This window comes from Hippoglossus hippoglossus, chromosome 1 (genome assembly GCF_009819705.1).
Source record: "Hippoglossus hippoglossus isolate fHipHip1 chromosome 1, fHipHip1.pri, whole genome shotgun sequence".
Taxonomy (NCBI): domain Eukaryota; kingdom Metazoa; phylum Chordata; class Actinopteri; order Pleuronectiformes; family Pleuronectidae; genus Hippoglossus; species Hippoglossus hippoglossus.
The window spans coordinates 18,832,755-18,860,215 of record NC_047151.1 but is presented as its reverse complement, the minus strand read 5'-3'; the positions used below and the strand labels follow the sequence as shown (position 1 = coordinate 18,860,215).

General features: G+C 42.3%; 2 protein-coding genes across 3 annotated transcripts; one reads left to right on the top strand and one right to left on the bottom strand.

Annotated features, from left to right (window-relative positions):
* The first annotated feature begins 190 nt into the window (after positions 1–190).
* Positions 191–10,165, top strand: LOC117762137 (uncharacterized protein C4orf54 homolog). Its single transcript, XM_034586631.1, has 2 exons — positions 191–4,363; positions 7,077–10,165. The coding sequence occupies exon 1, from the start codon at positions 305–307 to the stop codon at positions 4,337–4,339; it is 4,035 nt and encodes a 1,344-aa protein (XP_034442522.1). The 5' UTR covers positions 191–304; the 3' UTR covers positions 4,340–4,363; positions 7,077–10,165.
* Positions 10,166–12,050: 1,885 nt separating this feature from the next.
* mttp (microsomal triglyceride transfer protein) lies at positions 12,051–25,733 on the bottom strand. Of its 2 annotated transcripts, XM_034586619.1 has the most exons (19): positions 25,588–25,733; positions 25,087–25,155; positions 23,426–23,613; positions 23,105–23,248; positions 20,583–20,690; positions 20,378–20,494; positions 19,687–19,826; positions 19,454–19,604; positions 18,684–18,841; positions 18,385–18,553; positions 17,995–18,102; positions 17,543–17,755; positions 17,225–17,436; positions 17,022–17,119; positions 16,636–16,757; positions 16,289–16,516; positions 15,218–15,342; positions 13,007–13,177; positions 12,763–12,910 (listed from the first exon to the last, which is right to left on the bottom strand). In XM_034586619.1, the coding sequence occupies exons 2-19, from the start codon at positions 25,139–25,141 to the stop codon at positions 12,763–12,765; spliced, it is 2,655 nt and encodes an 884-aa protein (XP_034442510.1). In that variant the 5' UTR covers positions 25,142–25,155; positions 25,588–25,733. The 2 variants fall into 2 exon arrangements, with proteins under 2 accessions (XP_034442501.1, XP_034442510.1); XM_034586610.1 differs by lacking the exon at positions 25,588–25,733 and having other exon boundaries at positions 12,051–12,910; positions 25,087–25,297.
* Positions 25,734–27,461: the final 1,728 nt, after the last annotated feature.

Here is a 27,461-nt window from a genome sequence, read left to right as displayed (position 1 = left end):
TCTCTCGTCCCCATCTCTCTCTCTCTCACACACACACCCACACCCCTTCTCTCTCTCTCTCTCATCTCACGCACACACACACACAAACACACACACAAACACACACACACACACACACACACACACACACACACACACACACACGCACACACACACTCTCTCTTTCTCTCTCTCCCACTCTCTCTCTCACCCACTCGCCCTCCTCGCCCTCCGTCCTCCCCTGTCCTTCCAGCCCGCAGAGTTTTCCGTCCTGTGTCAGGATAACATCGTAGACGAGGACCACCGGACGGTGAGACCGGACTAAATGGAAGCAGCGGAGGAAACTCTCACTTACCTACATGACACCGGACTTCACAGGAAGCTGCTCCCAGGGGACACGGGGGACAAGAAGAAGAAGGAGCTGGAGGACATTAAAGGCCACGAGTCCAACTATGTGGATCTGGACATGAAACCGGAGTGCGCAAAAACTGTGAAAGTGACTTTTACCGGCGAAGGGAACCAGCTGTCTGTCATCAAATGCGACGGCTCGAAGCAGAGCACCGGGGACGAACGGGGCGACCCCCCGCCGGAGACCCAACTCCCAGACTCCGATCAGGGCTCAGAGACCGACGCGCGGCCGCTCCAGGACGAGCTCGACCCGAGCGACTGCAGCGAGCATGTGCGCAGCGAGAGCGACGAGCTCCAGTACACCGACCTGTACCTGAACAGTAAGACCGAGTCAGACGACGGGGCCAGCGCCGTGCTGTCCGACCACAGCGGCTCCGACACCGTGGAGGACGAGTCCCACTACATCACGACGCATGAGATCCAGCTGACCGAGCTCGACCACGACGTCGACTACGACCTGGGCCGCGGCACCTGCTGGGAGTTTGAAGACGACAACCTGGTTTACTCCTTTGTGGATTACGCGTCTTTTGAGAGCGATGAGACGCAGGAGGGGACTCTGATCCTGGAGGGCAGGAGTCAGGGCAAACCGCAGGCTAGTCTCGGGGGAGCGGCTGTCAGCACCGAGCAGGAGGAGAGTGATCTGTGCGCCAGCTCTGATGAAAGCCTGTGCAACAAACCCCAAAGCGGAGACGCAAATACTGGGAAAATCCATCTATCCATAAAAGCCACCTCCAGAGCAGTGAACGAGCCGGTCTGTGTCCCCGAGAGCCACTTCTCCTTTGTCGGCCCCGGCGCCAGAGCGGGGCCCTTGAGCGACAGGGCCCCATATTTCATCCCCGCGCCGGGCCGTCAGCACCTTGCAACCAAACTGAGACGGAATGAGTATTCCAGCGGAGCCTCCAGCTCCATTAGTGAGCTGGATGACGCTGATAAAGAGGTGCGTAATTTAACGGCCAAGTCTTTCCGCAGTCTGGCATGTCCATACTTCGATGCCATTAATCTTAGCACCTCCAGCGAGTCCTCCATGTCGGAATATGGGCTAAATAAATGGTCAGCCTACGTGGACTGGAATTATGGAAACATATCGCGGGGGGGAGAGCGCAGCGTAATTGCGCAAAAGACTTCCAGCACAACAGTGGAAATGAATAACACTGTGGAGAGTAAGAGTCACGATAAGTCCACTACAGACACGAAATCACCACAAAGCAAAATGTACGCACTAAACAAGAGAACAACTTTTCAACAAGCTTCCAGCAAAAAGATCCAAGTGAAAGATCCAGTTCAGCCAAAGCAGCAAGGGGTGACTCTGAATTTCCGCTGTAATGTTGAAGCCCCTGAAGGCACCAGGCGTCCAAAATGCTCCAAAAATCCACGATCCACCGAGGACAGATCCGGGTGTGACATGCAGTGTCATCTCACTGAGAGCCCAGGGGACACGCACAAAAGGGCCATTTTTGCATCAAGTTTGTTGAAAAATGTGATTTCCAAGAAGATGCAGTTTGAGAAGGAGCGCGAAATGGAGAGGGGCGACAGACAGATCCGTGACAGACAGAGGAGCCTGGGAAGAGGCTTGCAAAGACAAACCTCAGAGTCAGGCTCAGGACTGAGCTATAACTCTGCTGATGATCACATGGAGGGCAGCAGACCCAGTTCCTGTGGCTCTGCAGACGAACTGAGAGCCAACAAAGCCCCAGAGGAGTCTCCAAAGGCATCACTCAGCCACAGTCAGAGCAGTGCATTCAATTCACTGAAAGCAGATGAGCCAGAACCGGTAAAGGAGGCTGAGCCCACAGCTGTAAGTGACACACAACACACCACAAAGGAAGGATTAGACACCAGCAGCATGCTGACAAAACTGATTTTTGTTCCAAGCTACCAGCTTCATTCAAAAGAGAAGGGTTTTGCAGAAGACATGAGCCACACACCGGCCTCAGGCACAGCGGCCGGCCTGCAGAACTTTGAAAAAGATGAAATTGGAAAGGGGGGAAAACCGCCTGAGATAAAAATACGCCTGAGAACCGTGAAAGAAAATAAAGGTTGTACATTGAATATTGCCAGCCTGTTAACCCCTAAAATAAGTTACAACTCTGTTAACACGTTCGGGGCAGCAGGTGAAGCTAAATGCCACATTTTATCTGCAACGGATAAAATGCCAAACTTCACAGTCAGAGACATAAGAGACACCAAATGCAAGTTTCAAATGCCGATATACCGTGTCAGGGATGTGCGTAAACTGGTAAAAAGCTCATATCGCTTTGTTTCCCTGGATAGTAGTGAGAGTAAATGTTCCACAGCAGCAGAGAAACTTGAGGAAAAGGGCAAAACGGAGCCAGTGAAACATTTATCACCATCTCCGATTGTGATTAAATGTCAGTCTGTGAAGACAAATGTTAAATCACAGGCAACCGAGGGGTCACAGACCCAAATGGAGACATGTGAAATAGCTCAAAGTGAGAACGCACCATCACATTGCGTGACGAGCAGGGGGCCACCTATCGTTTCCAAGCAGCTACACGCTGACCAGTCAGACATCCAACCGAACGCTGAAACCAAACTGACAAAGCAGAGGCACGTCCCAGGGGAGACGGCGGAGTGGAGAAATGAGCCCACGATACCAAAACAGGCCGCGATAGAGAAGCTGAAAGCTGCAGTCAAAACAATGGAGCAGCTTTATGTGTTCGATAGAAATGAATGGAAGCGTAAAACTCAAGCTCCACAGCCCATCACTGACAGCCACGTGCGCTCGCTTATAGCCAGGGAGGAGCAAGGAGGAGAGCAGCTGGAGGCCACGAGCACCGACAGGATCCCTCAGGCCACAGAAACAGGGAGCGGAGCTGTTGATGTAATCGCGGTCCCATTTAACGCCGACACTTTTACAACACAATCCCAGCAGAGCAAAATATTCAGCAATAAAAGCGTCCTTCATTTTGGCAATGGCAACCAGGCACGTGTCAGCATCAGTTCAGTCAGAAACTCTATTCCACAAAGCTCTGCGCCGCAAACATCATCGACTATGAAAAGCTCCAGGGCACCGGCGGCTCCACTGTCGGTGAAAATAGGGCCCCCGAAACACGTCCAGGTGCAGCAGGGAAAGGTCAAAATCATTCCCACTAATCCCACTGTCACACACGGCTGCACAGACTCCGAGAACTATTTAACCATCCCGGGGATGGGGTACACAAGTGAAATCAAACTCTCAAAGGAGGGGAGTCAAGCCCACACAGGTGACGGCAACATACCTGAGCAGAAAAGGTCTCCGTTAATCATGGAGTACCCAGCTGCGAGCATCTACCATCACTCTGCAGTGCCAAAGGCGACAGGGCCGCAACCCCAACAGCAGGTGTTGTGCTTCTCCCCCACTGCATCTTCGATCAGGGAGGCCGCCCCACAGACCCAGCGCAAGATGCTTTTGGACCCCACAACAGGACATTATTACATGGTGGACACTCCCATACAGGCCACCACCAAGCGACTGTTTGACCCCGAGACAGGCCAGTATGTGGACGTACCCATGACCCATTCACCAGCGTCCCCTGTCACCCCTGTGCCTCTCTCCTTGTCCCCCCTGACACTGGGCCCAGGAGCGTTCGCCCCAACATACATGATCTACCCAAGCTTCATCCCCTCGCCAACTCTCCAGGCTCAGGCCGTGCCGCCACAGTCGCCGTGCCAGTCCGAGGACGCAGGCGGGTACAAGATGAAAAATGCCAGAAGTCCAAGGCTGGAAACGAACACGACAGGCGCAGAGAGCGTGTATTACAGTGCGACGGGAGAGGCTCCGCAGGGGCCGCTGCAGCTACCTGTGAGTTTGGGACACGTGACCAGCAGAGGAGGTGGAGCGAGCTCAGACAGGAAGCCGGTCATCAGCATCACGACACAACAAGGTCCAAGAATCATCGCCCCTCCTTCCTTTGACGGAACCACAATGAGCTTTGTAGTGGAGCATCGGTGACCAAGAAAACACCTCAGCATCCATGTAAGCTCGCACAAGTTCCACTTTCAGAGTGACACATACTGTGTGAATGATGAGATCCCTTCTAACCAGAACAGACACAGTAGAGTTTTTAACGTGTTTTCGATATTTAATGTTTTTTGAAATCTTGCAGACAAATGCACAACCAGAGAAACAAATTCACTGACATTATTTGTGTGCAATTTCTACAGTTGTGTAAGCCATTGTAATGCAAGGTGCAGTTTTGGAAAAAGTAATTGGATGGCATCGAATGTTAATCAAGTACAGTATGAGTAACTTAATTTGTATCAGGAATAATTTTAAAGCATGAAACAAAGCTACATTTGCATCTAAGCCCTCAATGAAATGAATATGAGACGGACAATGCAGCACACAATCTGTATTTTCTACAATCCAGTTTTTGAAAAGACACAAATAGCTGCACAAAGGCACTTATATACTTCAGGAAATTTTACATGATGTTTTTTGTTTGTACTTTTTGTGTTGTAAATGCTGCTAAATCAGAAGTCTGGCGTGGACGCTGCAGTAGTGGTATGTCAGTGTTAATAGACATGCTGTAGCTTCTTGACAGGTAACCTTACTCCACTGAGCTCAGGCCGGTCTCGCTGGGAGATTGGATGTTCAGCCGCGGCTCACACCAAGTTGGTTGAGATCCCTTTTCTCTGCATTACACACCGTCTGGCTATTTTGATAGCGTGAGGCGAGTTTGTTTACACGGTTTATTCTCATGCCTGAAAAGTGTCACAGGAAACTATTCCAGTCAGTGACACCTCCGTCGAGTTATTCTATAATCGGTGTTATAAAATGCTTTAATTGCTCAGGTAACGTTACACTTCTTTAACGTGTTTGTTCCTCGTTCGTGACATTTCGTGAGACTTTGTCACATCTGAATGTGTTGGAAACAATTCTCTTTAAAATACTGACATGAAATGCTCGTCCAACAGTTGGAAGTCCAAACGATAATATAACATTCAATATTTATACTATAATCATGTCTGTTTAAACAAATAACAGCCGCATTTTATATGACTAATCTGATATTTTCGACAAGATCCATGTGGGAGTTGTTCATAGATTGACGGCTGAGACAGGGCTTTAACAAGGTGTGACATCCTCTGCCCTTAACCCTCAACAAGAGTAAGGAAAAACTACAAAAAAAACTTTTAACAGGGTAAAAAGAAGGTAGAAACCTCAGAGAGAGCCACATGTGAGGGATCCCTCTCCCAGGACGGACAGAAGTGCAATAGATGTCAAGTGGAAAGGAGAACATCATCAAGACTATCGCTTCACAGCCAATTAGCAAGCTATCAAAAACCAAACCTTCTTTGGTCTCCATTTGTGATAAGCAGCATCAAAGTTAACTCGTTTGTGGCTTCTATTTCCATTACTTCTACTTCTTTGCTTCTGCTGAAGTCAGCAAGCTAACCGGCTATAGCCCCGACCCCGCCAGCCCGTCTTGTTATTAACGATTGCGAGTAACTGTAGCGTTGGATCTGCCCTGAAGAATTAGCACTTCTTAGGGGGCGAATTATAAACTTGGCTCTTGTAAATGCAACGATGGCTAAAGCTCTTGGCAAGGGATAGTCCACAAAACACGCTCCTGGCAAGAAACCACGTTCTGCGGCAGAGAAAACTTACATTGAGTAACTTTAATAAAAGTTATTTATTACACATGACATTTTGGCATGTCATAGCAAGAAACAGCAGGTGTAACTACGGACATTAATCAGGTGTCTATTTCATTCAAGTGTTTCACAGGCAGCTAAAAGAAATGAACACTTCAATTTCCAGTTATCAATTTGAAGCTGGTGTGTGGTGAAGCCTGCAGTAGATCATTGCCGTAACCCACTCCTTACTAATGAGTTTCTAGGCAATAAGAAGTACTGAAAGATAGACACATAGAAAAAGAAATCCTTCTCTTCATCAAACTGTTAATTGACTTTCAGTCTCTCATACACCTATAGATACACACTTACAACCGGTCACAGTCCATTCACAGCTAATGTGTCAGAGCAATAATACAACTGCATGAGCATGAGGGATACATATCAGCTGGGTGTGTGGCAGGCAGGGGCCTAGCATGGGGTTGAGTAGTGGTGTGAAGGGGAACACAGGGTATGTGTGTGTGTGTGTGTGTGTGTGTGTGTGTGTGTGTGTGTGTGTGTGTGTGTGTGTGTGTGTGTGTGTGTATGAGTGTGTGTGTGTGTGTGCGTGTGTGTGTGTGTGCGTGGGGGGTAGTGGTGGGGGTCTTTCGGGCGGAGGGACGTGGGGGCATCGCTGAGATAGTGATGCAGGAGGAAAAGGTCAGGCAATGTAAAGTATTTGTTGTGCTGATGCAGGGAGAGGACAGCTGCTCGGAGAGATCAGATGCTGCTGCAGCTCCAGCTTGGAAGCAAGTCTGCAGGGCTGAGATGGGGTCAACTTTTTATAGCCCCCTCCCCCTCTGCTTTTTCCTAAACAGGGAGAAGGAGGCGGAGAGCTCTGCCGACCTCCAGCACTCCTACGTAAACAAATCGAGTAGCGTGCCCCCAGAAGTGAGCTGGCTGAATCTGGTCAGCTGGTTCACAACCAGGAACTGCAAAGTGAAAAGTCACTGCACTTTAGTGGCTCATGGCAGCGCCCTCTTCCATTAACTGGATGAAAACTAAATATTCTTTCCCTCTTGTATCATCAACTTGAATATTGAACTACTTTCATTTCTTCTTTTTATTTTTAGACATCTCCTGTGAAGAATCTGGATTCAATCACCACAAGTGCAGGTTTGGTCCCCCCCTCACTCCACCCTGCGATCCACTCCCCAGGACAACTTCCAACAAGTTATACCCCCCTTTTGTTGTGTTGTTTATCCTTGCGGCAGACATTACTGTATTCTCTATGCATTGCAGCACTTTGTAGGGTACATGGATTCAGCCACATCCTCTGGCTGATGCTCTGCCATGTTGCTTTATGAATCAGCTTTGAAATACTTTCCATTCAGCTGCTGTGTAGAAAACTTATCTCTGCTGAGATGCTGTTTGGGCCCTGCAACATGTCTATTCAAAAGGAAACAAGGCAGGTCTTCTGTTACAGTTCAGTGTCACTCATCATCGGCAAAGCCGCCATTTTATCATTATGACTTAGGCTGTCTTTAAAGCAAGTCTGTGTAACTTTCAAAAGGAAAATAATAACATTTTCCTCTTACCAATGAAAAATTAGGTTGTAACATGCAACCTTGCTCAAGGAGACATTGCCAGGAGACGTTTGTTGCTTCCTGCTTGTCTCTTTGAAAAGATGGACAACATGGCCTTATAGAGAAGGATATTTATCTTACCTTGCTTGTTAAAGTTTTAACAGCAAAGTATAAATATAAAAGGGGTTGGCTGGGGTTTTTGCTGAATGAATGGGCAGTGTATTTACATCCAGTATCTGGTGCTCATCATGAATTCATGGTTCCGGGGAATTCAGTGCATTCACTGCAAGTTATAAAGCCGTACATTAATCCACACAATAACATAATTTATCACAATAATGACATTTTACAATGTGTATTTTACGCAATTTTCTCAAAGACAGGGACCATATGTCTGCACTGAACCAAATATATGCAGTAATGTTGAATTACATTATATTTTCTATCATAGTAACTTCAGTCAGAGGAGGATTTGAAATGATTTCTGGATTTCAAAAAGATATATTATAGAGTTTTCCAAGTTAACCAGTAGCCAAATTATAAATATATTACATTAATGTGTATCATGTTACTACCCCATCACTATTTTTTCACAATGACATTTCCATGTTTGTAAGAGCTGGTGGCTCACGTTCTACTAAAAGTACATGTTTCCTTTGGGTCATGACTCACAAAAAGCTGCTAATACCTGCACGACTGATGTGCTGTGTGAATTGTTTGTTAAATTCTAAATGCACACATTTTGTATGTTACAGTGAAAAGAGAAAAACACAGAGTGTGTTGCTCAGATGTAGCAGAGCTGGGACTCTGGTTTAACAGTGTACTTAGGTCATTAAGTAGTGTTGGGCCTAATGAGTCAGAACCAGCTCAGACATTTAGGGGATAACTTCCTCTACTGGTCTTAGTTAATTTTACACTTTTGTGTAATGAGATGGGAGCGTGAATGTGTGTTTGTGGGTGTGGGTGTGAGTTATGTGTGGCATTTCAGCATTCTGTGATCGCACAACAAGGAGTCATGTTACTTCACTGTAGACAGCAGCATACAGACTGTACATGTACTGTGTCCTTTTCCCTTGTTTAAACTACTTGACCTTTGGCTTCAATATACATAAAGTTAGGTTTTTGTTATATTACACATTAACTGATGACACCCGGATAAGAATTTTTAAAAAATGGTTTATTACTTTCTGCACAATGTAGTTCTGTTTCCTTTTGAATACACATTGGGGCATGTAGGCCATTTTGCTTTACTTGACTCAGTTTTAAGAGCATCCCCATGTGGGAATAATGCAAAACATAGATTGCTATTTTTAGCATGTTTCAAAACTAAAGGTATTTGGAGCTGCTGGTCAGTCTGTGTACCTTAATCCTGTAAAATACATATGTTATTATGCCTCTGTGAAAACAGACTTTATTAAAAAAAAAAAACCCTGTGAGTTGAATTCATGCAGTGATTTGGAAGATTTGTTGTTGATTGAGCAGTAGATTGGTTCGTAAATTGCTGTTGCAACATTTAATGCATTTTGCGGTGAAATGTAATTCAAAATTTGTACATTTAATTAGTGACATATTGTCATTCTTAATAATAATATTTTAACTATTATTTTAAATGAATTTTCCTTCAAGGCCGGTGAGCACAGTGCACATAAAACCGTTATTTATTTAGAAATAATAAGATCCGTTGTATAAAACTGATAAATTTTGCCTATGAATCCTAAAAAAAAAAAACTTTTAACCAAATTGAGAGATATGATAGTCTACCTCCTGCCATAGAGTTTTTAAAGTATGTGTTTGAAGAGCAAGTTGCCAAAGGTGAAAGATAATTAACATATTTTACTAATTTCAGATTATTTATTTTAACAGATTTACATATCATTTTAAAACCCTGTGAACAATAACGTCAGTCACAAATATATTTTGATTTGTAAGCTCCAATAAACCAGCTATTCTAATGTTGTCCTGAACATAAAATTCACAAAACGAATTCTTCTGATCCTTATTAGTTTCTTGTATGACCTTTATCTGTGAATAATAATGTACTTAATGCACTTGGATTGTCACTCTTTAGTCGCCCGCTCTGACACCAGGGAATGGCTGTAAACCTTGGTGACAGCAGGAGCACTATGTCGATTTATTGTAAAGTGAAACATTTGTAATGGTTTCTGATGAATCTTTCCCAAAGATGCACTGTAATATAGATGATATCATGTGTTAAAACATTCTTCCAGGTGTCCTTCAACAAGCCTGATGACTTCGAGGTTAAATATATGAGAAACGGACTGTGTCGATGCTTGCTTTTGTATGAAGAAAGATGGATAAGTGGAAGTGAGATGGTTCGAGGCAAGTGCATAAAGTTTGTAAAGGTTTGAAGTAAAAAGGGGGCACATATTTGAATGAAATGCCTTCGTGGCTTCACAGTCAAAGTGACATTGTACTGTGTTTTATGTCTGATACCAACCGTGTTGCATGGCTGCCCCCGAAAAAGACAGAGGTCAGGATGAACAGCTCGGTACCTTGAAAGCAGGAGTAAGTGCTGTGTTTGCACTTACTCACTTGAGAGTAATGGCTATGATGAATGTGTGTAATGTAGACTGACAAGCCTACATATGTTTGCAATAAATTCAAAATGCAAGCTACTCAACATGTTTGTGTCCTTGATTTTAAATCACTTTAAGGCCTAATTTTACACTTTTTATTGGAAGAATTACATAGAAGATTCATATATTTATATTTGGGAAGTTGGAAAAGAGCCAACTTGAATGATTGATTGATTAATTTATTAATAAATTGATTGATAAATGTTAATAAATGATTTTTTAATCTTCAAACCAATAAGTTGATCAAACAGTAGATGGGATTGTATATTTCACAACATGGAGACCCCCAAATCATGTTATTATGTATTAAAGGTTTATAACTGATCTTAGAAATGTAAATGAATTATGTATTTCTTATTAATGAATCCAATATAAAAACTAATTAATCCTCTAAATGTTTGGTTAAAAAGAAATGGTGCCATTGATTGAGGATGAATTGATCAAATTTACCAAAAGAAAAAATATAAAATATTACCAAATTATGTTGCAATTTTCCTCAATAAAGATAAAACTGTGGCTACATTGACCAATATATACAACCATGCATGAGTCCATCCCTCAATACTTAAACACTGGTGGATATTCCCTCCCAAACACTTTTCCTATATTGATTGACAGACTGTTCCTGAGCATTAGCACATATTTTTCATTCTGTAGTTTAATGTGTATCTATCTTTGCGTCGTCTTCCCTTCAATCACCCTGACCTAATTATTGTGGCTGTCTGAGGTTTGACACATGGCCGACAGGGTTTCACCACAAAAAACACGGAAAAGTTAATGACACGGGTCAAAGGCAATCAAACAGATTTATGCCAGCAGAAGTACACATTTGGCATCTGCTAGCCTGCGAGGTTAGCTTTCTGGTGACACTGAAACATCACCCGGGCCGGGGGCTTAAGTTTAACCTGACAGTTTGCTGCTGTGTTGATTCGGTTGCCGTGGATGCAGCGAGACTGGCAGACACTGGTTTGGCCCCAGCTGCTCTCGGTGGTTTCTAAAGAATCTACATTAAGGCCCAGTTGTTGTGTTTGGATGCCAGCAGGGGCTCTGATGTCACCGCTGTGACACAAGAAAAGTCAAGATTGATTGCCTCACCTGGATCAACAAGATGCACTTAGGACACTCAGGAACATTTTGTCACAAACTACCAATAAAAACTTGTTTACTAGTAAAGCTAATGCTGCTAATAGAATCTTTAAAACATGGAGTACAACGAAAAACGTACCTTTTAAAATCTGTGCGATAAGATCTAAGGTCAATTTTTGTTTTCCATCTTGAAATATCTCATCTCCTTCTAAACTTGAAACCATCAGAACTTCTAAACAGAAAACATTGATTTTCAATAAGCACAACTGAGTCTAGAGCCATTATCCAGCTCTGTGAGGCCTGCAATGCCTTTAGCTTATAATGTTAGCATGCTAATACGCTCATGCTGACAAAGTTAATATACTGATGTGTAGCAGACAATATACTATATGTAACGATTCATGATAATAGTTCATCTTCGCTAACTGGCACTAAAACAGAGCACAGTTGAGGCTAATGATTTAGTTTTGCTGGTCACAAACCATAAACAGTGGTGGAAAGTAAGAGGATCAAATCGGATTCATCCACTGGTAAATTTATTTTATCAACTTTATTTGACATCAAGACATATGCTCTCTTAAGGTTTGTGATCATAAAATATATTCAAAATGTAATTTAACGCAATATTTTTAAATATACATTTGTGGATTTTAAGCCACATTATAACGTACTTTAAATAAATATATTATGTAGAATCATCTACTCATGTTCTAAGCAGCGCTCAACATGACCAATAAACTGACTTTGACAAGGAAAATATGTGGAATGTCCCTTTAAAGACAAAAGGAACAACATTTGTAACTGTTTCGCTAAATCCATGAGCCAAGAGTCAAAGGTATTTCCAAGTGTTTCCAGTTCATGTTTATTGTCAGTCGATTGCAAATCAAACAAACGGATCCCTAAATATGGAAACACAAGTTCAGCTGGTGCAGCAATGTACAAAAAATTGTTTCAAGTGTTGATGGATTCATTGTTTTATAGATATAATTTTCATCTGCCAAAAAAAGGGGAAGGAAGGAAGGATGGATGGATAGATGGACAGATGGATGGATGAATAGATAGATGATGAATGCATAAATAAAACACTGAACTGCTCCTCCACATTAAATACATTTAATTAAAAAACAAAGGAATGTTAACTAAAAAGAGAATTTCTGTTCATGGGGAAGTTAATTCATTATCTCCAGTGTGATATTTACATGCACTCTACATCTTCACTGTAGCTGTGCTGGGGAAAAATTACATTGGTACCATTCGTGCTGAGTATTACACATCAAGTAAAACATTCAGTATGTGCCTGTCATAAATACATTTTCAAAGAAATCCATATAAAGACAACGCAAGAATTCCCGATTTCAAACAAAAGGTCAAATTAAAATCACTTAAATACTCACAGGAATGTAAACACAGCATGTGTTGTTACAAAAAACATTCACCAATTTCCCCTCTTGCAGTCATTCACTGCTCGAGGAAGAGGTGTGCTATGCTGTCTGAATGCAATGAATCCTCTCTGAGTGAACATTAGCTCCTGGACACAGCTCATGCTGTCTCTACCAGCTGGAGTCAAAAATCTTCTTGCACATGTTCGAGTTCTCCTGGTGAAGAGGGAATTCAGAGCCGGGGAGCAGCTGCTTCTTGCTCTTGCGCGTCATCACGTTCTTACCTGATGACAGGCTTTCATATCTGGTCAGGTGTTCACTGAAAGCAGAATATTAAGAGTCACAAGTTAGGTTTTGTTGATTCAATATTTAAACCCCAATTAATCTTTTGTATACTGAGACGGTCGTGCAGTACCTGTAGGGGAAGGTAGTTTTGTCCATCTGCATGCACACCAAGAAGGGATATTCAGAGAACTGGACAGTGGTGATGAAATCCAGCGAGGCCTCTGTTTCAAAGCTGACCTCCACACCTGCTCTCATGAAGTCCATGTCCACTGTAACATTACCAGTGACCACGAGCGCTCCTCTGAAACCACAAGTAGGGGAAAGTCAAGTTAAAATACGCTAAACGGGCAAAGCTAACACATTGTGCCGGTTTAATAAGACAGACTATGAATATAGTTGAATTCATCCGTTGCACAAAATTTGCAATTTTGCAATGAATTCTGGATAAACCGAACATGCCTCACGATGCATCAAACCATATAATTCCCTTCACTCCCCCAAAACATGTTTGTCTTCGGGCGCCCACAAGCTCAGCTGCTAGCTCACTCATGCTACCAGATGAGCTAGCAGGCACCCGGCATTCAAAGGCTTGAGTCCTCGTGCTGTGGCCACAGGTTCGGTTCAGACAAAGCCTTTTGGTGCGTGTCTTCCCACATTGTCTCCCCCCACTTCCAAACATCCGGTGATGTCCCATCGCAAAGCAGTGCAGAGCTGTAGCAGAGCTGAGTTGTGGGTGCTAAATGTGGCAGGACTACCTCTCTTTACTCAGGCTTATCATTTCCCTGTGCGATCTAAAACAACTGACAGGTTACAGCGGTCTGTTAATCTCTTTTCCTTCTCAGTGCTCAATCATCAACAGTTGTCAACAAACCATGGATTATGAGACTTATTTGACTTTTTTTTTCAATGCTGCTGGACACCAGGTGTTACACTTTTGTTTTAGTTGTAAGTTACTCTTGATAGGCTCAAAATAACTTTTCTCTGACACTGGCCCCTTGATTTCCTTGTTTGAGGCCATGTTTGTGTTCCAGTGGCTCAGAAGCTCAAACACCGAACAAGCAGAGAGTTTAACCACCATGTGCCAACTTCACCTTAGGTTCCAAGTCTGTGCCAGACCTGTTGAAAATCCAACCTCTGTAACTTTGCTCATGGAGACATGCCTTGGCAGAGATGCCAGTGTGGTTTGTTCTGCGTCTATAGATAGCCTGCCAGTCTATTATCAGAGTGGAAGAGGTACAACTATGCTGATCCATTCACCTGCCTCTGCCATTCCCCTGCACACACGGGTCAGATCGTTCTGCAGTGCAAACCCAAGACCCTCTGAAACCCATGTGACTCTGAACAGTGATGAAGTGCAGAGAAACTGAGAATATGTCTTAAATCACATTAAATCTCATTTTTCCTGTAATGCTGGTCAAAAAATATGGATTGTATTTATATATTTATTGTGTTGTAATCTCCCAGAATCATGGATTTTTTTGATGCACCTAACTTAGATTTCTATATTCTTTCATTTCCATGTTTTGCAGGTCAATCTGTGATGAAAGTTTACACATAGAGCTGTACATTTAATGCATCAATATTGCAAGTGTAATCATATGGTTATATGTCTATATACTCTATATATAGATTAAAATGTGCATGCATTGCCAGTGCAATATACAGGCTGAAAAAAGTTTAGACTAAAAAAAATATTATTTTCCAGTTAGCAAAGAAAATTCTCAGATGTATTTAAGTCAAAGAATATGAAGAATATGACAAGTGCTTAGAAAATCTCACCATATATGAATGTTTATAAAACCTGCAGCAGTGCTGTTCAAACCTGCTTTCATCACCAGATGCAGCAAGTTAAGAGGCACTGGTGTAATGACGTGCTCTGCTTTCAGCTGCCATTGACTGTAAAGTTTTAAAATAGGGAGCTGGACAGAGTTGATGTCATGTCCACACAAACGTAGAAATGAGACAGGTGTGAGGCACCATATTGGAGCATGTCCAACGTGCCGGTGGAAGAAATGAATCAGACGGTACTTATAGCCTTTCTAAAGTTCACATGAATCCACCATCCACAGGAATCTGTTCGCAGCAGTCACAAAGGTTCGTTTTCTAGGAATTATCTGTCTATCACAAAGGCCTTTGCCCTCTGTTAGATCACCCTGTACATATAGTTCTTCACAAACGCACCCAGTGAGATAATCTATCGTTCAGCACTTGTTCTCGACTCTGTGACCCACATACAGTATGTAGCACGTAACAGTACGTTATAGGTTGTCAGGCGACTAAGTTTGGCCACTGGACAAAAGCACCTGCTGCGGCGGCAGAGTGCATCGTCTCTGGAACGTACCTGTTGTTGACGCTGGTCTTGGACTCTCTGTACCACAGACTGATCTCCATGCCTCCAGAGATATCGATCGCTAACCCTCCTTGAAACTCTGCATTGGCCTTCAGACCAGACTGCAGCTGGATGACCTGGACCGGAGATGAGAAGAAAATAAACAATGGAAGATTTGATTATGTTGCACTCTAGATTTTAACACTGATAATTGGGATTCAGTCATGATTTCATCAAACTGAGCAATAGTCGGTGCAATCCTGTTTTCAAATTTCTTATATTTCCTGATGTTTATATTGTATGTTGACACATTTAATACTTTTGTACTGATATTTTGTACTTTTTTACTGTCCCCTATATGTTGTAACACCAACTTTCCCCATAGTGAGTCAAATAAAGGATCATCTTATCTTATCCTATCTTATCTTATTCATACAGAATATGTTTTAAGGTTAAGGATTAGGACTGGTGACATTGGCGGCTGTGGCTCAGGAGGTAGAGAGGGTCGTCCACTAGCGTCATTGTCGGGGGTTTGATTGATTCTGTAGTGTCCATGGGCCACTGAACCCTTGATGCCTGTGCAGATAGTGTATGTATGGTGAGTGATAGAAGAAGCGCTGTGTGAAGCGTTGTATGAATGTCTGTGTGAGTGGGTGAATGGGACTTGTACTGTAAAGCCCTTTGGGTAAATCATCAAGACTGGAAAAGTGCTATATAAAGATACTCTTTATTTCTTTATTTTCATCTAATCCTATTAAAAGACCAAATTAAGTTATGAGTTTTTCCCAATGTAGCCATAGTCTATTTATCATTTGAGTCAGTCCCCCATTCATTATCCAAAGAATAATACCCCCGAACAAATGCACTGTTACTGTTTACTAAAATACTACGAAAGGCTGAAAAGGCTTCAAAACTGAAAACATGTATTTGTGATATAAAAGATTTGACCTTTGTCAGAACCAGTGGATTTGGTGATCAGCGCCACAGACAGGGCAGAGAAGTCAGAAAGTGTTGACACACCAACACGTGTAGCCCTGATTCCCACCACCAGAGTTCGCTTGTTTCATGGTCGTGACTCGTTACCTCAGAGTGGTCAGTCAGCAGGATGAGACCCTTCACTACGTTCATGGGATCCCCGGTCATGGAGAACATTTTGGACATGAGGTCACTGTAGCCCTTGAAGAATGTGACGGGCCTCAGCTGGACATCGAACAGCAGCGCCGACATTCCGGCAAACGACTCCAGGTTTTCCTCTCCCTCGTCGGGTGTGGCAGCGATCAGCGACTCCAGACCCTGCGCCTCAATTGCCACCTAGAAGACGTGAGGAATACCCATACATCTTACCAATTAGGAAATTTCACTTACACGACCTGAAATTTAAATTTGATCGTACAATCATTCATATCTAATAATTTCTGTTATTTCTTCACCTGCAGTCCATGTAGCATTGCTCCTTTACTAGCACCATAAATATTCATGTTGCTTCTCCTCAGGATCCCAGAGCCTGAATACAGGATGTCCAAACTGTATGTGGACGTCACGTCATCAGATTCTGCAGAGAATGGAATTCTGGTTTATTCATGTGCTCAAGTTAATCATTAAAAGTACTCACTTAGCATGTAGCTGTAATGTTACAAGTCTTATTGCACAGGAACCTGGAGGAACAGGGCTCCATGATCAGTCTAATGGGCTCAAACATGTTAAAGCTATAATGCAGCCAGCCAGATCAAGATGGTTTGGCTTCACTTTTAGGAACTGCCGGGTCGTCCATCTTTGATTATAGTCTATGGCTTAGAGAAAACGGTTGATTACTTACGAGCCATGAATCCTGAGTAGGAAGATGATGACCCAACTTTAGCAAACCGGTTGTAGTTATGGGAATTCATGTCCTTCATAGCTTGGCGTATGATTTTGCTGAAAAATGCAGAAAGCAGTTTTGAAAATCAATGTCAGTTTTTACCCACTTTCTGTCAAAAAGTATATAATCTGTGTTACTCCACTGGATTTCCCTCAACACACCTGGCAGGCATCTGGAAGCGGAGAATGTCCTGGATCTTAGACAACATGTACTTGTTCATTTCATGAGGCAGGTTTCCGATGGACAGGAGCAGGTTCTTGACCTCGGTGTAGGACGGGTTGCTACTGAGGATGACGTCCGCAGCAGCAGCTCGCACGTTCTTCTCGTAGATGCGTCGATTCTGGTGGTAAACCCTGTTCACTGTCCGTTTCACCTGAGGTGAAAGGGAAGTACATGGATTCAGGTTCTGTTGCAGGCTAATTAAATCCACACATTGATCAACACACATCAGATCAAACTAAATGTTTACTGCTGCGTACCTCATCGGTCATGAGCTCGATGTCGTATCTCTGCAGGGAGGTGAGGGCGATGGTGCTGTAGGCTCCCACCTCTGACTCTGCATATTTGGTGAAGATGGGAATGGCCTCGGGGAGCAGAGAGTTTTTCAGAGCCAGCAGGTACATCTGCACCTCGGATGCCACCTTTGTGCTGTCAGGGCCGTCCAAAATCAGCCTCTTCACCTGCACCACGGCCTGAGAGGTAAACGTACAGCAGAAGGTCGTCAGTCAGCTCATGGATCCACTGAGGTTTCATCAAATTTCCAAAGAGGAAAGATTCATGTGTTTGACTGTAACCTGACAATCCAACATATCTTACATCCTGACATAAAATGCGTGTTTCAAAATAAACTTTGCTGCTTTAGATTTAATATGAAGTTGTGAATTTGAATGAATTAGTGTTTGTATCTTCTCAGATGTTATCTTCCACTTACCGGTAGGTTGCACTCTCCTTTCTTACACAGTTTGTGGATCAGGGCTCCCATAATGATCACCACCGACTCTTTAATGTCAGGGCTGCCGATCTTTCCTTTAGAAATGTCCTGAAAAGGAAACAATTCTGATTAGAATTCATAGAAAACATTACATGCTGGCATATAATTTATGAATATCATGAATTGGTTTTTGATTGAATTTTGATTCTCAAAACAAATTTGTCAAAATTTCCCAACATGTTTCAAACATTACCATATTTTGGGGCAAAAATGTATATATGTCGCGTGGTTCTGAAGTGCAAAACACGGCAACAAAAACAAAAAAAGACACAAAACAATAAAATAGAAAATGTTCATGTCATTAACTACTGACAACTACATGCCACTCACCAGCAGAGACTGGAGCATCCTCTCATTGGGATGTGAAGCGAAGCCGCATGCGTAGAGAAATCTCTCCTGCAGGACCAAACCTTTGGAGTCGGTGAAGTTGAGGAATTGAAGCATGGCATCCAGAGACGCAGCAGTTTGGGAGGAGGTCACAGCATCCACCACCTGAGGTCTGGTAGCAGCAGGGCGACATAAAAACAGAGTAATAATAAGTGAATCCTCTTAGATCATTCAGAGGAACAGCAGAGCGGTGGTGTCAACAGGAGGTAAATGATGTAGGAAAAGAGGAGGGGTTGCTTTACAGAGATGTCTTGCTGGCACTCTTCAGGACTTTGAGGATCTCGTCCTTGGACGCCTTCCGAATGCTCTGGATGAGGGCCAGGAAGCTGCGTGGAGCCATGGATTTGGACAGGCTCGCTGGCTCCAGCTGCTTCTGTTCAGTCTGCCAATGTTCAAAAAGCTAGGAGGACAGACCCAGGAGAGGGGATTAGAAGACAGATCTTCTTCAGTCACTAATTACAGTACAGTTATATACAGTATCCATTAATTAGTGGTGCTTTTTAAGAGTAATTTGTAATAATATTCAGGAAAACTCAAAAGGGAATGAAATGTAAAGTTTACTGATTGAATAATGTTCTGCAGAGATCTTATTGAAACTGCATAAGAAAAAATGCTGAAAGACTTCATATCCTGCAACTTATAATGACTTGTAAGAATTTATAAATAGTAACCAGCACATTTCTAATTTTTCCTTCAGTGCACACTTGCACCCCTCTGGTTGCCCGTGGCTAAAATGAGGGGTGGTCATGCAGTGATATTGTTTAGAATAAGTCAGACATGTCAAGAAAGACTAGTGATAAGACAGTGAGACAGGTTTTTAAAAAACTATTTGGTTGAGCCAAACTCAAAGGACCTTGTTTAAAACCTGAAGAATCCTCTTTGTGCTTTCATGTCTTGAACAAAACGATAAAAATAAGACATAGATTTGCCAGAATTATTCTTACATATGCAGAGTTGCAGGCAGGAGCTCCTAAATCTATTTTTAAGTATGAAAGTGAAGGTGTGAACTCACTGATGGACAACCCTTGCACTGGGCTTTGAACTTCTCAGCCACGATACCAACAGCTGCTAGTTTGTCATCGATTGACTTGACGACCCCGGCGGCGTCTTTCCCAGCAGCTTCCAGAGGTCCAGCCCCCGTGCCTGTCAGTGTGAGGCTTTGCCTGTAAAACAAGAAAATTAAAATGTACAGTCTGCTCATACGAGACACAGAACAGCAGATTTATGTGCTTGTAAGGTATTTACCTGGACACGACTCTAGCTGCCACAGCTCTGCGAACGTTAACGCCCAGGAAGTGGATTTCTTCAGCCGCGGCAGAGCGGATGAAACCATCCTCAAGAGTGAACACTGTGACAGAACTGGACTTCCTGTTCACACCCAAGACCTGAAGGGGGACATGTCGACACGGGATGAGCGATTCAGCAACATTCATATTTTAGTACAATTTAGTTTGTTTGTCTGATCAGAGACTCTATAGATGGACGACATGACGGCTCCCCAAAAGTGAAGCCAAAGTGTCTCGATCGCCCCCTGGTGGCTGACTGCAGTATAGGTCATACACCTTGCCTCCACCATGTTAGTGGATAGGACATTGACCCAATGATAAGTCAAAATGCACGTCACATAAAATTCGATCAAAGGTTTTTTTCTGTCATTTTGGATAGTTCTTATCACATTTTGGTTTTAATTAGTTATCTGATATTATAAAATGTCATGATAGTCAGTTGAGATTGACTTGCAATTGCTCGAGCTCGTGTATCAGCGAGACCTTGACACAAGGAGTAAATAGGACGTGAGGACATGAGGTCCGAAGACAAACGATGTCAAGATGGCAGCGTTCGTATCTGGGATATTTTGGCTTCATTTCTGGACAGTGTTAGCAAGTGGAGCCGCGTCCATTTTTATATACAGTCTAAGTTGTGGACGCTGACTGACCTGACTGTGTGTGGTGAATCCAGTCTCGGCCGTCTTACACGTCTCCAGGTTCTTGGTTCTCGTCACTTGACCTTGAGCTGCCTTGTACGCGACTATGCACCGTCCAGACACATCGTTCTGTTCAAAGACACAAGTCAAGATGTTACATGTCTTCAAATATAAAATAAGTACATAAATGCGACGGGAGAATTGTCGCGCAATTTACCTCGATGACCTTCCCAGTACTGAGCTGTAGTTGCAGTAAGCTGGCCAGCCCTCTCTTCAGGTTTTTGATGGTGACAGGTTCAGCCCAGTAGGAATAAAATGCTTTAGCCTACAGCAGATGTGTGAAAAGAAAGCAACATGTTAAACAGAATTTTATGATTTCAACTGTGGAAGTTTTACATGCACTGTAGGTAAAGCAGCTATTGATGCAGCCCTGTACCTACGTGCTGCAACCCACAAAGGCTGTGAGGGTGTCAGCTTTCCCTCCACACTTGTGCACATGACACATGACATCAGGTCCTATTTACAGATCATTACATATAAAAAGAACATATATTCTTTGAAGTGCAGATCAAAAACACAGCAGAAATACTTTGGTATTAGCACATTGCTTTTGGAGAAAGAATAAATCCCAAACATAAACTAGAGTTTGACTAATATGGGATAATGGCGGCGGATGATGATATTTAATAGGTTGAAGAAAAATCTTGTAATGATATATCAACCAATGTTGTTTTCAGCATAAATATATAATATAAATAAACATTTATGATAATTATTACTTGGACAATTGTAGTGAGTGAAGTTAAAAAATAAACTTAATTTTCTCTTTAAATTACCTTAAATACATTTTAAAATTCTGTACAGGAATGTTTTTGTACTTATCTGCCAACGTAAAAGGATAATGATATTACTAATGATAATGACAAGCTAAATTATATCATGGGTCATGCTACTGTATCAGTCAGGTGTAATAGAAGCATCTCATTGGTAAAACATGAGCACACAGCCCTGACCTGTGAACTTCTTTTAGAACATTTTATTTGTTTTTGAGTCATCGTCTAATAAACAACACATTCACATCACATCACACCACCAGCTCTCCCATGACGTTTCACTTTGGTTGAATGAACTCGTGTCCTGGTCATGAGTGTAGAAAAGTGGCGGATTACATCACCCCACACCGTCGCCTATACAGTATGTAATTTATCTGTGGCGCTCAACCACAACATCAGATAGGAGCAGCAGAATTAGACTGTCCACTGCTGCTCTGTGTATCTGCCACAGCCTGCCACTTTTATAAATAACCAACAACACCAGGGGAGACACTGATCTATCATGTTTCACACACACACACACACACACACACACACACACACACACACACACACACACACACACACACACACACAACAACGGCTCCTTCGTCCAAACATTAGACCAACATTGAGCCTAATAGGTGAAATCTAAGCCAACATGTAAGTGCTGCTTTACATTAGGGAAATTTAAATATTGTTTTCTCATATGGAGATAAGAAACTACTCAGACAATTTGTTAAAATTTGAAATGACACTCAATAGAGCTCATACCTCCACCAGGGCCAAACAGGAAATATAAAGAAAAAAGAAGGTGGTCTCAAATTTGTAAATGATTCATGTTGTCACAAAACATAGTTAAAGAAAGTGAAAAATCCTGGATCTTCCCCTTAATGTACATCTGCACCAAATTTGAATGGGTTCTTCTCAGGCCCAGGCCACAACTCTCCAGCGATGAGAAAGATGCAATATATTCAGTTTGATGTTGACAGGTCTATATGCTCCACTGTAGGTTGCAGTACAAAACATTTGTATTTGTACTCTTGGAAACAGTTTCCTCAGCAGTATTTACCATCATATCATTCTTCTCCAGGGGTTTTAAATGGCATATCTTACAACCAGCGTATTGCTCATTTATTATTGGATGATATGACATGAGAACAGAGGATGAGTTTGGCTGAAGCTCAAAAATCTCACAACTAATGACGTCTTATCATTCACTGACCCTCTGAACCTGCTGACCTTTGCACACACACACACACACACACACACACACACACACACACACACACACACACACACACACACACACACACACACACCTGGGATTTCCCCTGCCAGCATCACCACTCCAGCACACAAAAAGTGAAACGTAATAATTCACTGAAGACAACAACTACAATTGGCTTCTGAACTTCTAATGTCACTTAAAGTAAATATCCCTCAAACAAATAAGACTCTTAATTGGTTGACAATACAAATAATACATAATCTGTACAATCACAGGTCTTTTATTTATACTCACTGTCCAATACAAATGCCTTCTAGAATAATTCCTGAATAATAGATTATATATAATGTTGAGGAATTACAGGTTAGTGTTGAGGTTAAGTGGGTTAGGGTGAAAATTATGGGTTAGGGTGAATATTATATTATATATATATTTCTCAGGAAGTACTACTTGGAGTGAATACAGACCACATTAATGTTTGCCAACAATATTCCCCCTAATGGTAAAAGGCAAATTACTAGGTAAAATAAGAGAAACTTTCTCAACAATAAGAGCTTGTACAGATGATACAAGTTGTAGCTTATGTTATATCAATGCATTTTGTTTAAATACGAAGGATTTTGACTTTTGCACTGCTAAAAATCATAAAAATGATGAAAATGATGCTTTGGCTGAAAAGAAAGTCTCTTAACTCACCTTTCCATTCCTAAGATGCAACATGAAAGGTTTTGTCAGAGCTGCCAGTTTAGTTTTCCCCATAACGCCTTCGACTGTTGATCCATGGAGGACGCTCTTCTTCGCAGATCGATGGGACGCAGGCTCCAGCCTCACATTTGAGATCTATTCAACAGAGATTCATCTCATCATTCAAAGCCTCCAGTTCTTTTTTTCACACCATCAGTTACTCTGAAGAAAAGGGCGTGAGCCGACTCAACGTTTTGTTTACAGTTAAAAGTCAGTTAATTGAAAGTTTAATAAATGCACCACATAATGATATTCTGTTGTCTCTCTTCGTACCGTCAGTTGGATCAGCTGGTCGTCCTTGTTGCTCGGATCCCTCCACACCAGGTTGGCGTCCACATCACTTGAAATCCTGTATCCGGTGCTGCCCTCTCTCGACCCCCGGGCCTTGTCCACCAGCACCTCTGTGGTGTAGCTGAATTTGTACAGCTGGTTGTTGTTGAGCCGGGGTCCTGCAGCACCACCTGAAGAAACACAGGACACACACATGAGCGGAGGAAGTCAGAGTCATCTGCAGAGAGACTCTCGACTGTTATCTTATTGCAGTGTGGAGACACTGAAGGTCTAACTGTGCAGAATCTTTATATCTATTTTTTTATTACTATTGTTTGCCAAAAGAATCGCTGCATCTGTTAAGTAATATTTAATGGGTTTCTTCAGAGCAATCGTTTGGTTTCACTTCACGTCAGCACCTTAAAACATATTCATTTTAGTCTTTAGCTGTATCTTCCTATTTTAATTCATTAAACTTTCTATTTTGTCCGACTTGTTTCTCATATTGTTCTCTTAAGATTCACAAGGAGAAAGAGGTGAGACGAGACATTTAGTGAGTCATACCTGAGACTTAAGGGAGATACATGGAGACTTAAGGGAGATACATGGAGACTTAAGGGAGATGCCTTGCTAAATGTATTAATGGCTCTCTATATCTCCCTTAAGTCTCAAGTATGACTCGCTAAATGTCTTGTCTCGCCTCTTTCTCCTTGTAAACTATAGGAGAAATATTTGGAATCATATGTCAGACAAAAATAGAAACTAAAATGAGGCTGAAGTGAGAATCACACTGAGCAGCAGAAAAGCAAACTTAGAGTAGTAAACTTTTGTTGCAGATCCGGATCAGGGGTCGAACCCAGGATTTGTTTTATAATCTTCTTTCACATTGTATGATGGGGCGTTTTCACGATTTTCACAGGGAATAATTCATGGATCTAGTTGTTAAAAAAGGGCAGATTTAGGGAACTGATACTATGAGTGAGTGAAAGTTGCTGCTGCTTGATTGAATCGAAGGAGACCGGTAGAGGTATACGCTCTTCAAAGTAACTCACACAGCAACACAAATCTCGTACCTTCTGTGTTCGGAGCTTCTTAAAAACATTTTGTATTTTTCAGAATTTGACCTCCGCTAAACACACCACTCTGTTTCTCATCCTGTTTTCAGTTCCTTTTCAGAAAGACCCTCCCAGGATGCACTACTGAGGTGATTCAATCACTGGGTGTGTTCACAGTGTGCTGCAGATAATAATCTCTCCTCTGAACCTATTAACGACAGGCTCTTGGGCAGATATGACATTAGGCCCACGAGGGAAGACAGACTGACGTGTCAGTATATGATTTCTTCACCGGTCACTGGGGGACGTGGAGCTAATTTCGACAAATAAATGAATGAATGAATCTGGATCAGTTTGTCTTTAGTCAAAAACCAAATGAGATATTTCAAGAGGCAAAACTACTTACTACATACTACATACTTTTCTGTTTCATTATTTCCCTTGACTGTTTTACAGCTGTTTTGGAGGATAAATGTTTTTGACCTAGATTATTTTCTAGCTTCTTTATAAGAGATTAACTAAGAGGATCCGCTCACCTCCAAACATCCCAAGTAAATAAGCACACAGAGAAAAATAAATAACAAAAGTCACAACATATCATCCACTCACCTTTGGCAGAAGCTGAGACAGCTGTACAAAGCAAGAACACAACAAGAGGTAACATCGTGTGTCCTCTGTCTGCAGCCAGATGGATCAAAACCGACACACACACACAGAGGAGAAGAGACAGTGTCAGTAGCAGCAGAGGGCCAAAAAAAGAAAGGCAAAGCAGGTCCGATCTTCTCCTGTCAGGTTTTATCACAGAGGAGGGCAGACTCCAAACTCCACGCTCAAGTACTAAGTACGAGATAACCAGCGAATGATTAACCTGGGGCCGCACTGATTCCACAGGGACCTCTGCTATTGGCAGATGCAGCCAGGTGCCCTCTTTTATTACAGTGGGCTGGCTGTGATTGACTGATTGATCAATGTAATGGGATTATCTGATCATTCAGCTCATCAGTAAGTGAGACTTGACGTCTGGATGTTAAAGTTTCCAGATGCAAATGTCAGCAAACAATAGGTTGATGTTATTTTCGATAGAATTCATGAAGAAGCATGTATATTTACCAGGAGGTGGCGGAGAGACGTCCTCATGTTTAGCACCTTTCACCCAATTCCTCCTCAGGATGAACAGTCAGTACTTTGTCACTGGTGAGTCTTGGTGGAGGAAGTGGGCAGTCTCACTGAGGAACCAGCCCTCCAGCTCATATTGCAGCAGCTGAGGAGGACCGAAGGTTTCGCAGATTTCAGCCTGTGTCCCAGAAAATGAATAGACGTTTTGTTCATTTGTTATATGAGCTCACAAACAAAATGTTTGAGCTGTGGGAGATGGAGGATTGCAACCTCCAGCTGTTATTCCACTGGTGTTCCTCATCATTAACATGTGAATGGATGGATGAGGTTAGATCAAAGGCCCCAATCACCTGAAAGGTCCCCTTAAAGTTCCCCTCACTTTCCCATTAATCATTTTTCATCACTAGGACGAGAAAAACCTCTTCACACCCACTCAACTGTCTCTGTTTCGACAGAATAGATCAAACACTCACTCAATGTTTCTCTCACCTGTTTCTTACACTGCACTGTTTTCACTGAACTTTAATTTCTTATTATTTTATTTTATTCAACTCTCTAACTCTATTTAATTGCACTCCAGATGCTTTTTGTATTACCTTTGCCAAGGAGGTTTTGTTTTGTTTTACTTAGCAGGTTTCCGCAAAAACTTCTGACAGAAAACAATGAAACTTGATTGAAAAGGATGTGATATGTGTTAAACCTCGGTGGAGGTGAGCACCATTCCAGTTGTCTCATTATTGCTTTTATAATTTGTCATGATGCCTTTTAAACCTTGTATAAAGCATTTTATATTCCTGTGCTGTTAAACTGTGGTATACAAAACTGTTCTTAGGGTAAAAAACTAAAAAAGTTCAGTCAAGTAGGCTACTTTTTAACAATGTGTTTTAGTTTTTTAGTTTTTACCATTACTTTCTGTCCTTTGTTTGTTTCATTGTTATTGGTCATTTTCCTACTTTGTAAAAGTTGTCTTGGGTATAGGTGTTATATAAATGAAATGTACTACTATTATTGTTAAAGTTTTGATTTATCACAGAACTCAAGAAAGGAGTCAATAACAGTATGAAACAAAACTAAATCCAACCAGTGGGTGTCAGTGTTTGTCTGCTGACATTAACTGTCTCCCTCTGTATCTACTGGTCTGCACCCTCCGTGGGTGAATCTGAAGACAGACAGAGGATCAGCTCTCCTCTGCTTATCTGATGACTCTCACAGTCCTGAAGATGGAGACGTCTCCAGCTGTCAGGAAGCTGCTCTGTCCGTAGATAACACTTCTGATGTCAGTGTCCAACTTCAGCCAGAAGTCATGGAGCTGCTGCTGAGCTTCTCCCCTGAACACTGATCATCCTTCACAGGAAGTATGTCATGACCTGTGGCCACACTGGGGGAGGAGTACTGCCTCTAAAAAAATGAAATATTTCCCCCTCATTTTGCGACACAGGTCAAAGTTATAAATATAAACCAAATATAGCAAAAACAGAACAGAATACACTAAAGTACAAAACAATTACAATGGTTACAAAACAATGTAAAATAATGTAACAACATATATTCAAATAAACAGATACAAGTATCATACCAAGTACAGTGAATTGTTGAGATGACTGCAAAGTGATAAAACATCCCACAGAGATGAAAAATGATCATAAAGACAAACAAAATGATCAAAGGGATGCAAAATTACCACATAAAGACAAAATAATGACCATGAAGGGACACAAAACAGCTACACAATGACAGAACATGACCACACAATGAAGTCAGAGGGAGATTTCAGCCAGGGGGCGCTTTGTACATGCCCAGGGACCCATTGTATCATAATGACCTCCAGTCACAAGTTTCGATGAAGCAACATGTAGCCTAGGAGGTCA